Source organism: Schistocerca piceifrons, chromosome 3 (assembly GCF_021461385.2).
Source record: "Schistocerca piceifrons isolate TAMUIC-IGC-003096 chromosome 3, iqSchPice1.1, whole genome shotgun sequence".
Taxonomy (NCBI): domain Eukaryota; kingdom Metazoa; phylum Arthropoda; class Insecta; order Orthoptera; family Acrididae; genus Schistocerca; species Schistocerca piceifrons.
This window is the reverse complement of record NC_060140.1, coordinates 446,887,786-446,901,507: the sequence shown is the minus strand read 5'-3', so window position 1 is coordinate 446,901,507 and position 13,722 is coordinate 446,887,786. Positions and strand designations below refer to the sequence as shown.

Sequence of the window (13,722 nt, the reverse complement as noted above, 5' to 3'; positions counted from 1 at the left end):
CTTTCAACAGAAAACACAACAACCTGCCCTCCAATGAGCTCTCGTTTGACACCACTGAAGTCCCAAATGGTGGTGGTATGGGGTCAGTGGAACACACGCTACAGGGTATCTGGCTCGGAGCTGTCCTCTAAGTAGCCGTTTTGTAAAGTTTATTGTGTTAATCTGGTGCTAACTGCTGCTGAAATTGCTGCTGTAGATGCAGTACGATGCAACAGAACCATACACCGAACAAGATGATGTTCACTCTCGGTTGTGCCATGTGGACCCCCCTAAGCCCGGTGTTGTTGCGACCGTACATTCCCGTGAACATCGCTGCCAGCAATCATATACAATGGCTGCGTTCCTGCCAAATCTTTCTGCATTATTGTAGCGGGAATATCTAATCTCTCGTAGCCATATTGCACGTTTAGACTTAGTGAGATGTTGATAATGGCGTCTTCGTCGCCTTAACGGCAATCTTGACTCACATCAGCTTATCACTGTGTCCATCTTTTCACAGATGGTTACGGGACCTCGGTTGTCCAGTACCGAATGTCGAATCGAAACACCTTTCAGCCGTCTAAATTTCCACTTGCTATTTTATTGAGCAACCACTTTCGGCTATATATCACGGCATTTTTTCGTCAACAAGTGATGAACGCTGGAGTCACTGCGTCCAAAATCAACGGACACGAGTCACTGAATCCTGGTCCCTGCTTTGACTGGACCAGTGGTGGAAATCCTCCTGTACGTTAGTCAGGAGACCTGAAGATGGCGTAATATACAGCCGAAACTGATTCGCAATAAAATAACAGGTGGAAATTTAGACACCTGAAAGGTGTTTCGAGTCGACATTCTCAACTTACCATGTCGTATCTCAAAGGTAACTGAGGCTCATGACCGTTACAACGTGTATTTAAATCAAACATGATTTGCATCCTCATACTGGACCTAATAACGCCATTCTAAACCGACTGGCCTGAAAACTGCTTAGACATCATCTTTCAGATGTTGAATCACACCTACCAACTTTAGTTTATGTCTCACAAGCCCTTCTTGGTACTGCGACCGTTTTCCGTCAGTGTATTATTTCGTATTGTTATTCATTTTTTGATCGTTCTCAGCTTTATGGATATCATTGAGTAATCGTTGCTACCTGTGAGATGTAACTTTGTATAACAGGTCCCGTTCTCTTATTATCATACCTAGAAGGCAGAATTCGTTTTTCTCGCAGTGAACCCTCCTCTTTGGCGCAGTTTAGTGCTGTCCCTGAATAGATTCTTTGTCCTCAACAGATGATGGCGCTGGCGGCGCTTCCAGAGTTCGCCTGCTGCCAGCTATCAGGACCCAAGGCGCTCTCTGTTGTCCTCTGTGGGGCCGAGGGTCGATTCCCCGACCCCACGGACTGCGGCTACTACATGGACTGCACGAGCAACGGCGACGGCAGCTACACGCAGACCATCACTCCGTGTCCTGCCGGAACCTACTACAACTCGTGCCAGGGCAACTGCAGCCTCACTCAGCAACCACCCAACTGTTCCTTTCCCTGTAGTATTAATGGTGCCATAACTATTTCGCCTGAAAATCCGTCTGTGTATTTTGTGTGTATTATTAATGCTACAGGGTCGTACTTCAATGTTAGTAAATGTGACAATTGCAATATTTCAGTTAGCTGCCCAGTCAATAATTCAACAGCTGGGGGCTCCAGCTGTAACGGTACTTATTATTATGGAGATGAAAAGAACTGTTCCGTTTCCTATCACTGCAGTGGCGCAGGTGCGACACCAGATCTGAGGGAATGCGGTACTGATCAGTACTACTTGTCATATAACCACAGCTGTGTCGAGTTTTATTGCACATCAGAGGGCTGGTTCGCTGACCCAGCCAATTGTTCCCGATACTATTACTGCTCCAGAGATGGGTCGGGTTATGTCAAGACGCATGTTCTGTGTCCGGATGGTAGTCACTTTGACAGCTCGGTTGGAGGATGCATGATGGGATTGTGCACAACAGTCTGCCCCGGAAGCAGCAGCTCAGATTTCAGGTGCCCCTCCAGCGGCTTCTTCGCGGATCCGTTGAGCTGTAGCTCATACTATTACTGCGACAGCAACCTAGAAGCAACGCACATCGACTGTCCAGACGGAAGCCACTTTGATAGTGTTGTCGGTGGCTGCATGATGGGTAGCTGTTCCAAAAGGATGGTCTGAATGTTCCTGGTCGTTGAATTGGGACTTCTGAGCTCTATTTCCAACCGTTCATTGCAACGTCAGGAAGCATAGATTTTACTCTGGAATTTTGATGACGACATATTGCACGTGGTAACTCTGTAGCTACCCAGCTTTAGGCGACCGAAGGGACGCCATTTCTAGTGGCTTGATATGATTTCGTTGTATATACATGATACAATTTATGTGATAACTATTTATCACATTGGAGGATGCAAACCACATTTTAACCTGTTCCTACATCCTAGTTTTCTCTTCACGCTTCCTATACCTTCCGTCATAGGTACCTGATCTTCTTTAAACTACGAATATATGGGAGTAGGGGTACTTCCTGGCAGAAAAAGCTGTACGCTGGACCAGGGATCGAACCTGGAACCTTGCCCACTGCAGGCAGTCCTCTTATCGAATGAGTTATGTAGGTACGACTCACGACTCACATTTACATTTCATTTTCTGCCAATACAACTTCCTTAAATATCAATATTGCTTCACCTTTTCTTTGTTAAGCAAAAATATATTTTCATTTTCCATTTGTTCCAGCTCCATAATTTGATTAGCAGGACATAGTTTACTTCACAGGGTACAATCTTATGGCCTTAGCCTATAAATCTAAATCATAACGTAACATGTGTAACAAAAATTATGTAATTTGTTTACCTTAGTAATAAAAGAGAGACATATCAGCTTTTCTAATCTCTGTGACCGAATTTCATTTATTTCACTTGCTCAATCCACATTAGTTCTAGATGATTGTTTTGACTGTTGATTTTCACCACATCAGATGCACCCGCTTAGATCTTGTGCATTCGCAAACTGTTCGATATTCTTACTTATTAGCTATACTGTTTTTCTTTTTTTGAGAAATCTACAGACTTAACACTGGCAGAAGAAATTGTTCTCAGGAAATGTATGACATAATGTAGAAAGGTTCGTATTTTTGAGTTATTCATATCCGGTAACCCTATGAAAGTCTCAAGAAATTTATGTTTATATCTACCTTATTTTCAACAATGAGCTTCCGTTGTTTACTAACTTATAATAAATGAACATGGCGGAGGCAATTTGAGAGTATTACTGGATTCTCCTCAAATGCTGATTTAAAAGAGTACATACTGTCCCACATATTTGACGCAAGAATCTTAACTGCAGTTTGAACATTTACTTGTAGTTCTCGTTTGCGCTATGTCGCTTCTCTTAGCATGAATATCAGTTCTCATACCTAAGTTATGCTGTTGTATTTTGATATGAATTCCTCTTCCCTAAGTTTCATATGAAATAATTTATTGGCTTCATCTAATATCGACCGCTTAGCAGTTGAAAACAGCACTGCTGACTGTGAGTATTGCAAAAAATATTCAAAACTTTTGAGTATCAGAATATACGAAACACATTTCAGCTTATCAATAGCCTGTCGCAGATTATTTTATGAGGTACATTATAAATTGGGAGTAGTTCGTTATTAACTTGAAAAATGATTCTTTGGACCTTTTGTAAACAGAAATGTCTTTGCCTAGTGCGCAACTGACCTGCAGCTAATCATAACGTCCACGTGTTCAGTGAACAATCGATTTTCACCCAATTAAACATTAGGATACTTCGACGTCTATCAGATATTAGTCTTTCTTAAACAAAAGGAAAGTAATAGATCCGATGACAGAAATTGTTCAAATGTGTGTGAAATCTTATGGGACTTAACTGCTAAGGTAATCAGTCCCTAAGCTTACACACCATTTAACCTAAATTACCCTAAGGACAAACACACATACCCATGCCCGAGGGAGGACTCGAACCTCCGCCGGGATCAGCCGTGCAATCCATGACTCCAGCGCCCTTAGACCGCTCGGCTAATACCGCGCGGCGATGACAGAATTTACTGCAATATTTTTGACAGAGGAGGCCGGGGTGATAACCTTTTGTAGTTCTAAGTGTAGCGCTGTGCTCTTATTCGTATAACGTCTTAAGCGAAGACAGCAGCACTGATGAGCCAAAAAACTATCGTCACCTCCTTAAAAACTTGGTGGTCCACTCACGGAACTCAACACAACGGCGATTCTGCGTGGCATGCTTTCCAGAAGTGCGTGGAAAGTTCCCAGAAGTGTCCGGCGTTTATGTCTATGAACAGGTCGCGCAATTATGGGCCGATGGTTTTCCGGCGCGAACCTGTCACACAATAGCGTCTGAAATATGTCCGATCGTGTTCAGAGACTTCAAATTAGGGGGCCTTACATCAATGTCAGTTCTTTAATATGTTCTACAAATCAATGTAGAAAGATAATTATCTGTGACACGGACAGTTATTTTGCTGGAAGATACAGTCTTCGTTGCGGAATACAGGGGATGGACAAAAATATACAACCAGCGTGAGAAATGCATGCTTGAACATAAATGCAGATGCTATCCAAGCCTTCAGGTTGTTCTGTTGTATTTGACCACGAACGGTGCCTGTGCTATGTCCTCACTATGTTGCTAGTGTTAGATGTTGTAAGAACTGTGGTCTACTTGTGAGTGCGTTTTGTCGGAGTTAAGTCGAACGCAGGTAAATTGTTGGTGCTCATATGGTGGGTCCTTCCGTAACGAATTTTTTGGTGCTTCAAGAGCCACAGAATCGAAGATTTATATATATGTTGTGTGAACGTTACAGACGGTCATCGAAGAGGATTTTGACAAAAAATAAAGGGACGATTGCTGCAAAAGTTGCTGCAGAACTGAATGACACTCTCGCGAACCCTTTCAGCACCAAAATAACACGAAGGGAGCTCCGTAAGTAGGGAATTGCATTAAGAGCTGGGTTTCCAAACCGACTCAACATCACTGAAATGCCCTTAACGGGAAAACGTTCCGTCGAAGACATAAAACCTCAACTATGAAGCAATGGAAGGAAGTAATTTGGTAGGATGAATTTTGTTTCACAATGTTACAAACTTCCGGCCAAGGTCTCGTCCCAAGAGTGAAAGAAAGCAGGGATTCGGTGATGATTTCGGCAGCCTTATCTTGTATTCCATGGGCCTCACGTCTACTCTGAAAGGTTTTATTACTGCCAAGGATTACGTGATGATTTTGGCTAATCAGTTCGACCCATGGTACAATGTTTGTCCTCCAATGGTGATGCTGCGTTCCAAGACGACAGGGCCCTATTCATACAATATGCATCATCCAGGGCTAGTTTTGTGAGCACGAGAATGATTCATCGCGTGTCACTTGCCACCACAGTTAACAGATCTCACTGTTTAGGGTGTACTTTGCAGAGAAGGATGAGTGATCACCATAGACCTCCATCATCGTTACCTCAACTTGGCATCACTTTTCAGTAAGAATGGTAGAAGATTCCTTGAAAGTCATACAGGACCTGTACTTTTTTACCTATTCCGAGATGACTGGAAGCTGATTTGAATGCAAAAAATGGTTCAAATGGCTCTGAGCACTATGGGACTCAGCTGCTGTGGTCATAAGTCCCCGATAGCTTAGAACTACTTAAACCTAACTAACCTAAGGACATTACACACATCCATGCCCGAGGCAGGATTCGAACCTGCGACCGTAGCGGTCGTGCGGTTCCAGACTGTAGCGCCTTTAACCGCTCGGCCACTCCGGCCGGCGATTTGAATGCCAAATATTTTCCTACACCGCATTAGGCATGCTAAAGCATTTTTTTTTTTTTGTGTTGCCATATTTTTGTCCATTCCTTGCAAAAGTTCACCTCTGCGGCTGAGTGGTCAGCGCAGATGGCTGCCAATCGGAGGACCCGGTTCGTTTCCCGGTGCTACCATGGTTTTTTCCTTAGTGAGAGGTCTGGTACGGAGTGCGCTCACCCTCGTGATACCAAATGAAGAGCTACTTGACCGAGTAGTAGCGGCTCCACGGTCTTAAATGTCTGCAAAATGGCCGGGATTGCGGTGAGATGACCACATGCCCCTCCATACAGCATCCGCATGACACCGCAAGACAGAGGACGACCCCGTAGCCGTTTCGCATTAGTGTTCACATTGTCCACAGCTGTCATGGTGCCAGCGATTGTTAACTGAAGTTCTGGTGAATGTCCGCCATAGCATGATACTGACCTCACTGGCCTACGTCTGCAGCGCGGTGACTGTTTCTAGCAGCGATTCGCTTGAAAGACAGCATTTCCTCACGTTACCATAACCTAATGTCGTCCAAACAGGCGAAGCGTTTGTATTGATCTACGATCCAATTTCGATGATTTTGTGCCCTCTGCAATAGCAACTGACTGCATCGTTGTGTCAGCATACGCCATCTTTTGTGCAACCCCTTATTAACAACATGCGCTGGACGCTGTGCTCGGAAACAGCTGTACCCTGACCAGCACTGTGCGCGTACAATCTATATCAACCTGACTGTTCTGCAGTTCACAATTAAGTTGTTTATCGAACCACTTTCATGCTATCTCTCTACCGTTCCACTCTCGAACAACACATGGGAAGAACGAACACTTAAATTTTTCCGTGTGAGCTCTGATTTCTCTTCTTTCATTGTAATGATCATTTTTCCCTGTGTAGGTGGGCGTTAAAAGAAAGTTTTTACGTTCTCAGGAGGAAGAAGTGAACAAAAATTTAAGATAATTTCTTGCCGGAGCGAAAATCGCCTCTGTTTTGATGCCTGCCACCCCAGTTCGTGTCTCATATGCATGGCATTCTCTCCCTTATTTCGTGATAGTACAAAACTTCCTTTCCTTAGAACTTCTTCGATGTCCTACGTCAGTTCTACCTGATGCGGATCCCACATCGCACTGCAGTATTCCAGAAGCGGGCGGAAAAGCGCAGTGTAAGCAGTCTCTTTAGTTGACCTTTTACAGTGTGTTCTGGAAATAAATCGCAGTCTTTAGTTTGCTTTCCCCACAACATCGTCTATATGATCGTTCTTTAAGTTACTCATAACTGTAACTCTAAACATTTAGCTGAATTTACATCCTTTGCATTTGTGTAATTTGTCGTGAACTGAAATTTAGTGGATTCGTTTTCGTGCTCTTGTGGATGACTCCGCACTTTTCGAGATACAGAATCAATTGCCACTTTTTGCGCCACACAGATATCTGGTCTAAATCATTTTGCAAGTTCGTTTCGATCATTTTATGACTTTACATTACGATACATGACAGCATCATCTGCAAACAATCGGAGAAGACTGCTCAGATTGTCTCCTAAATCATGTATGTAGATTAAGAACCACAGAGAGCCTGTAAAACTTCCTTGTGGAACGTCAGACGTTGCCTCTGTTTTACCGTCAATTATTACAAACTGTAGCCTTTCTGAAAGGAAATCGCAAATCCAGTCACACAAGCGAGACGATACGCAATTTAATTAGAAATCGCTTGTGAGGGATCGTGTCAAAAGCCTCCCCGAAATCTAAAACCATGGAATCAATTTGACGTCCCCTGTCGATAGCGCTCATTACCTCGTGACGATAAACACCTCGTAGTGTCTCACAAGAACGATATTTTTCTGAATCTGTGTTGGCTATTTGTCAATAAATCTTTTTCTTGGAGGTGATTCATTATGTTCGAGTGCAGTATACGTTTCAAAATTCTACTGTTAATCAACACCGGATTACTACTATTTCCTTTCTTGGTATTAGTGAGACCTGAGCAACTTTCTAGTCTTTGGGTACGGACCTTTCTACGAGCGAGCGGTTGTATATGATGGTTACTATGTTCCAGACCACTGCCATTCCTAATTTACGGAATGAAAAACACTTCATCTTCCACGTTCAACGATGAGGCGTGGACGTGCATACCTTGTCGCCTATTCTTAATTTCACTGTCCTTCAACCACTTGCCATTGATTCTCATAACATTAACCCGCGAACAGCAGACCAGCTTTGCCACTTCCAAGATGCTGTTTCCCAAGCAACGAGTCATAACAATCCCTCCTTGGTGAAAGTCGTTCATGTCAGTGGTTTCTACATGTGTAGGTCTTTCCGTCTCTACAGTAACTTCTCATAAGTCTCAGCCCTGATTTTATACTGCTCGCACCATCACGAGACGGTATACACTCTCGCTATGGGCAATGATTGAAATGTCTTGGCTCTTGCGATCTGAAGTTTTCCCGGCGTATATCCAATTTGAACAGTTCTCGGGTATCCGACCGGGTAGCGTCCCCAATTCCATCCACTTTGTGCTACGTATACAAGAACTTCGGCTCCAGGATAGTGACTTGTTAGTGAGCTTCGACGTAGTGTCCCTCTTCACTAGGGTATCACTGAAAAGACTCCATCGATCTGATAAGCAAGAATTTCAACAACCTAACACCGCTCTTCGAGTTCGTGCTCACCTCAACATACTTCCTGTTCGACGGAAATTATTATGAACAGACAGTTGGCGTCGCCATGGGATGCCGGCTTTCAGCGGTTGTAGCCAACTTTTTTCATGGAGAATTTCGAGGAGAAGGCACTAGAACAAGCCAAACAAGACCCAACTTGTTTCTTCCGCTACGTGGATGACACGTTCGTTGTTTGGCCACATGGACGGGACAGCTCAAATGAATTCCTGGAACACATCAACTCGCTGCACCCCAACATACAGTTCACGATGGAGGTGGAGCAGGATGTTGCCCTACTGTTTCTTGACGTCCTGATGAAACGAAAACCTGACGGCAAGCTGGGACACAGTGTATATAGAAAACCTACACGCACCAATTTGTACCTAAATGCCTTCAGTTGCCACCATAAATCCCAGCGTGAAGGCGTTTTGCGCACACTTGTTCACAGGGCACGATCGATCTGCGATCAGGAGAGCCTTCCAGCAGAACTGCAGCACCTCGAGACAACATTTCGGAAAAATGGGTACAACCAGAAGCAAATAAGAAACGCACTTAGACTGCGCCAAGAGAACAAGATGAAGAAACAGAAGAACACAAGTCATTGGCGTGCATTTCCGTTTGTCGGAAACACCTCAAGAAAAATCGGTAGAATCCTGATGAAACACAATGTGAAATGTGTATTGGTTCAAATGGCTCTGATCACTATGGGACTTAACTTCTGAGGTCATCAGTCCCCTTGAATTTAGAACTACTTAAACCTAGCTAACCTAAGGAGATCACACACATCCATGCCCGAGGCAGGATTCGAACCTGCGACCGTAGCGGTCTCGTGGTTCCAGACTGTAGCGCCTAGAACCGCTCGGCCACTGCGGCAGGCGGAATGCGTATTACAACCCCCTGCAAAAACCTTGTCTCCACTACGTTCAGTGAAAGATGACCTAGGCCTTCGAAAACCAGGTGTTTATCAAATTCCCTGTCAGTGCTGAAAATCATACATTGGGGAGACGGTCCGCCCTGTAAAAGAGAGATGTCGCGAACACAAGCGCCATACCGAATTACGCCAGGCCACTAAATCAGCCGTGGCCGACCATTGTATAAAGACTAGCCATACTATGGACTATGAAAAAACAAAAATACTCTGTCAATCCTCCTACTTCTGGGACTGCGTTATTAAAGAGGCCATCTAAATCCGACTACTGGACGATCTAATTAATAAAGACAGCGGCCTTCAACTTAGTCAGGCTTTGAACCCTGCACTCGGCCTGGAGAGAAAGATGCGGAGACCGCAGACCCCAGTTCAGACACAGGCGCCTCTTCCCCCACCACCTCCAGTAGCCACCACGTCGGGCGCACCAAAGACACCAGGAGAGGAACGGTGGAGGGGGTAACGGCTAGTATATATAGGGCGCCGGGATGAAGAGCACAGCATTCGTCAGGAACCACCAGAAGATGGCAGCGTGTACGTCTGCCGAAATATTGTGGAGAAATTACGACGCTACCCGGTGGGATATCCGACAACTGTTCAAGTCTTGGGTCTTCATTGTAGTACGGTCCCAATCATCCTTTTTTCTTCAGTTTATTGACTTCCACATTCTGCCATGTCAATAGTGCAATGTCAATTATCACGATGAGAACGTAAGGAGAATGCAACACCCAGTCTCGAGCGGAGAAAATCTCCTAACCAGCCGGGAATCGAACCTGAGATCCTTCTCCTAGCAATTCGCTGCGCTGACCACTCAGCTACTGAGATGGACTTCTAATCCTCCTTTGGTCTTAACCTATCGTATTACCTATCAACTTATACTACCAGAATCAACCACAAACCCTGCTGGTGCTTAGTGTATTTGCCGATACCAAACGGGCAAAGTTGAGCAGTAACAGTAACGTCGAGAGATTTGCACTTCCACAAACCAGGAACGTTGTCAAAACTCATAGAACAGACTCAGCTGCAATAAACTGCGCAACAACAGCTAAACCAGCTGCACGACCTACGCCATTAGCACAAACAAGATTTACTGAAGAAGCTAACAGCATCCCATCTGTCTACACCAGATTTCACTCGTTTCAGTGAGGCTGCGCGGTATCAGGTCCACCTGCACCGTTTACAGCAGAGCGCTGAGGTCAACAAGATGAGCTCAATGAAGCAGCGACTTCAATATTTCTTATATTAGTCCCAGTACTACAATTTTTAACTTTTATGTAAAAGGTTTCAAGCAGCCGACCATGGTAAGCACACCAGACATAAAAATTAGTCGAAGAAGAAGAGAGAGAGCGGTAGGCGCCCAGCAGGCGGACGAAGCGAGGTCATCGTGCGAGACCGACAGGTGTCTACGCCGTATGGTCTTACTGAGCTTCCTGCTATGAAAGCCGTTGTAGCCAGGGGATACATGAGCTGGACAGCAAGAAACCCTGCATCTTTGTGTGTTCAGTTTTCTGTCATCGAAAGTAGCCGTTAAGTTAATATCTTGTAAGAGGTATGTGCTGCCTGCGATATGTAAGCTATAAGAGAATCTGAGACCAAAGAGCAGTGTTGACTGCAGTACGAACTGTGTAGCAGTAGCAGTAAGTTGTTGCTAGCGAGCAGTCGCCTGTCTGCGCTTGTCAGTACAGTCTGGTGTATCATGTTGGCTGGGCCGGTCGCGGTGCAGCGATGCCGGAGCCTGAGTATTATTGTATAAGATAAAAATCAACCTCGCGCATATCTAGTAATGTTATGTGAAGTCCCATGTAAATCTTTTAAAAATGTCCTAATAATAATCTTTGTGATATAAAGTAATTTCTAACAAACACTCATTTTAATTTAAAGAATTTACTAATTTCTTCAATCCATGATCATTCCTATTGTAGCAAAACAAAAATCAGTTGCTTCCTCTCATAAATGACAAATCTATCGGCCAGCATTGCACGGAGCTGTCCCGGAATTTTTTTTTTATAAGAGCAGATATATTCGCCGTTTTTATTGAGGTAATAATTTTTCCTTTTTATTCAGAAAGATCTTACAGGGCCATGACGCAGCGCTGCTGTCGTCCAAATTCTACCAGGTTACTGAATTTATTTTTTATTACGAGGTTTAGGAATTTTTCTGTTTCGAGCTTACATTAAATGGGAAACAAATTTTGTGTGGAGGTTAAATGTGAATGAATTTCTGTAGGGAGGTTATAAATGGGAAACAATTTTGTTCTGAGGTTACACTAAAATTAGAATAGCTATCCATAATAATTATTATAATTACAATTTTTTTGTGGGGAGGTTACAATCTTAGGCTAACTCGCAGCTGTGACAAACAAGTCCATCTGGATTTTTTAAGGGTCAATGTTATCGTAACTTAATAAGATCAAGGTATTCTGAGACACGTAGCTCTTAAACTATTCAAACTAGAATTCTGAAATAAAATTCAAAATGAAGGTAATATTGTACGATTATAGCTTGAGGTGGTATTTACACGGTGTTTTTAGAACTTAAACTTAACGTAATTTTCATTATGTTTCATATTTTTTTCTCAAAAACACAATTTTAAACAGAATAGAATTTATGTCATATTGTTTCTCATTTGATTTAAAAACAATGTTAGGAACAATTTTATGGTGCCTTCAATGCAGAACTGCGGCAAAAATTGAAAGTACATTGAAACAGCGGCAGAACATTCTGGCTGCGCCCCCGTGTGAATAATCTACATCTACATCTACATGGATACTCTGAGAATCACATTTAAATGCCTGTCAGAGGGTTCATCGAACCACCTTCACAATCATCTATCACTAATGATGAGCTTGTTGCAGCTAACAGCCAATTGCCAGGTAAGTACAGTGCTAGCTTTATTATTTAATTTTTTTTCCTCGTTCCACACATCAAAACTGAAATCAATCACCATTCATGTCTAAATAAGTTTCATCTTTAAAAAAATTGTGTTTGTGCTTAATACATGCTTAATGCTTGTACATAAAGAAAAGGTATTTTTAACAGAATTATCTCGTGCTTCCTGCTGTGTCAGGTGATTTTAACCACCTGATACTGCTGGAAGCACGAGAAGATATTATTAATTCATGTCGCAGCGAGACCATGCATTCAGACATTTATTTTTATTTTGATAAAAATATGAAGAACAAGACAGTAAAATTCCAGTGTGTCTGTGGAACAACAAAAATAACATAAAACAAAAAGATAAATAAAGGAATACAACGCTAATTCTATAAAATACTAGCTGTTCCATTACTACTTTACGGATCTGAGATTTTATGAGATCAGAGCTGAACTTCAGCATATCCGTTAAAGGACGTAAACTAGAAGATACGTTAAGAAACGATGATATGCACACGAGCTTAAAATATGTGCAACGCCATTTAAAATCGACACATATCAGCAGAAGTAGTAGAAGAATGTAAGCAGAATTCAACAATACAGGTATCCTAAGAAAGCTTCCCAATATCCCCGGTGATTCCGTGATGATGTTAAAAACTTTTAGGGGTGATGGAGAAGGCAAAATGTGTCAATTTTTATCCTGGGCCAGAAACTACCGAGTCTAAAGTTATAACCGAAAATCGTTCTGATACTTCTGACAGTGGGCTTCTTCTACTGCAAGTTCTTTGGTTTTCACCTTTTTGGCTGTTTTAGTATGGATCCAAGGAAGAAAAAATTGTCGAGTAAACAAGGGTTCTAAAACGCATGCCGTAATAGGTATGAGCACTTGTTCAGTAGAAGAAATGCGTTTCATAGCAAAGATGAGCTCATAGCTCTTAAGATAGCACTTTAGAGCCCATACTTACTGGACAGTTTCCTCTTGTTTTGACCATTAGTACTACCGCGAAAAATGTGTAAATTGAAGAGCTTGCTGTTGAAGAGGTCTACTATCAGAGGTATCTGAACGACTTGGGCTTATTACTTTTGAGTAGTTCGTTCCTGGACTAGGATCCCTCACCTGAAATTGATAACTTTATCCTTGTCTATCATCCATGAAAGTTTGTAACATCCTCATGGAACCACCCTGTAAATTTAGAGGTGTAATGGGACGTAGGTCGGCCCGGGAAACGATGGAGCTAAGAAACTGAAACCGAAACGGGTTCCTCGAACATAATCCATGAAAGCAGATGATGATGATTGTAATGATGATTATACTGCTCACGCAGCAGTGGGCTGTTGTAACGTGCTAAACCACCGTCAGGTACAGAATTTTAATCTGAATCACAGCACCGAGAGAGGTGGCTCAGTGGTCAGCACAGTAGGCTGTAATTCGGGAGGACGACGGTCCT

At 43.1% G+C, this 13,722-nt stretch overlaps 1 protein-coding gene across 1 annotated transcript; it reads left to right on the top strand.

Annotated features, from left to right (window-relative positions):
* Positions 1–1,277: 1,277 nt before the first annotated feature.
* LOC124788735 (peritrophin-44-like) lies at positions 1,278–2,186 on the top strand. The gene has a single exon (XM_047256018.1). The coding sequence runs from the start codon at positions 1,278–1,280 to the stop codon at positions 2,184–2,186; it is 909 nt and encodes a 302-aa protein (XP_047111974.1).
* Positions 2,187–13,722: the final 11,536 nt, after the last annotated feature.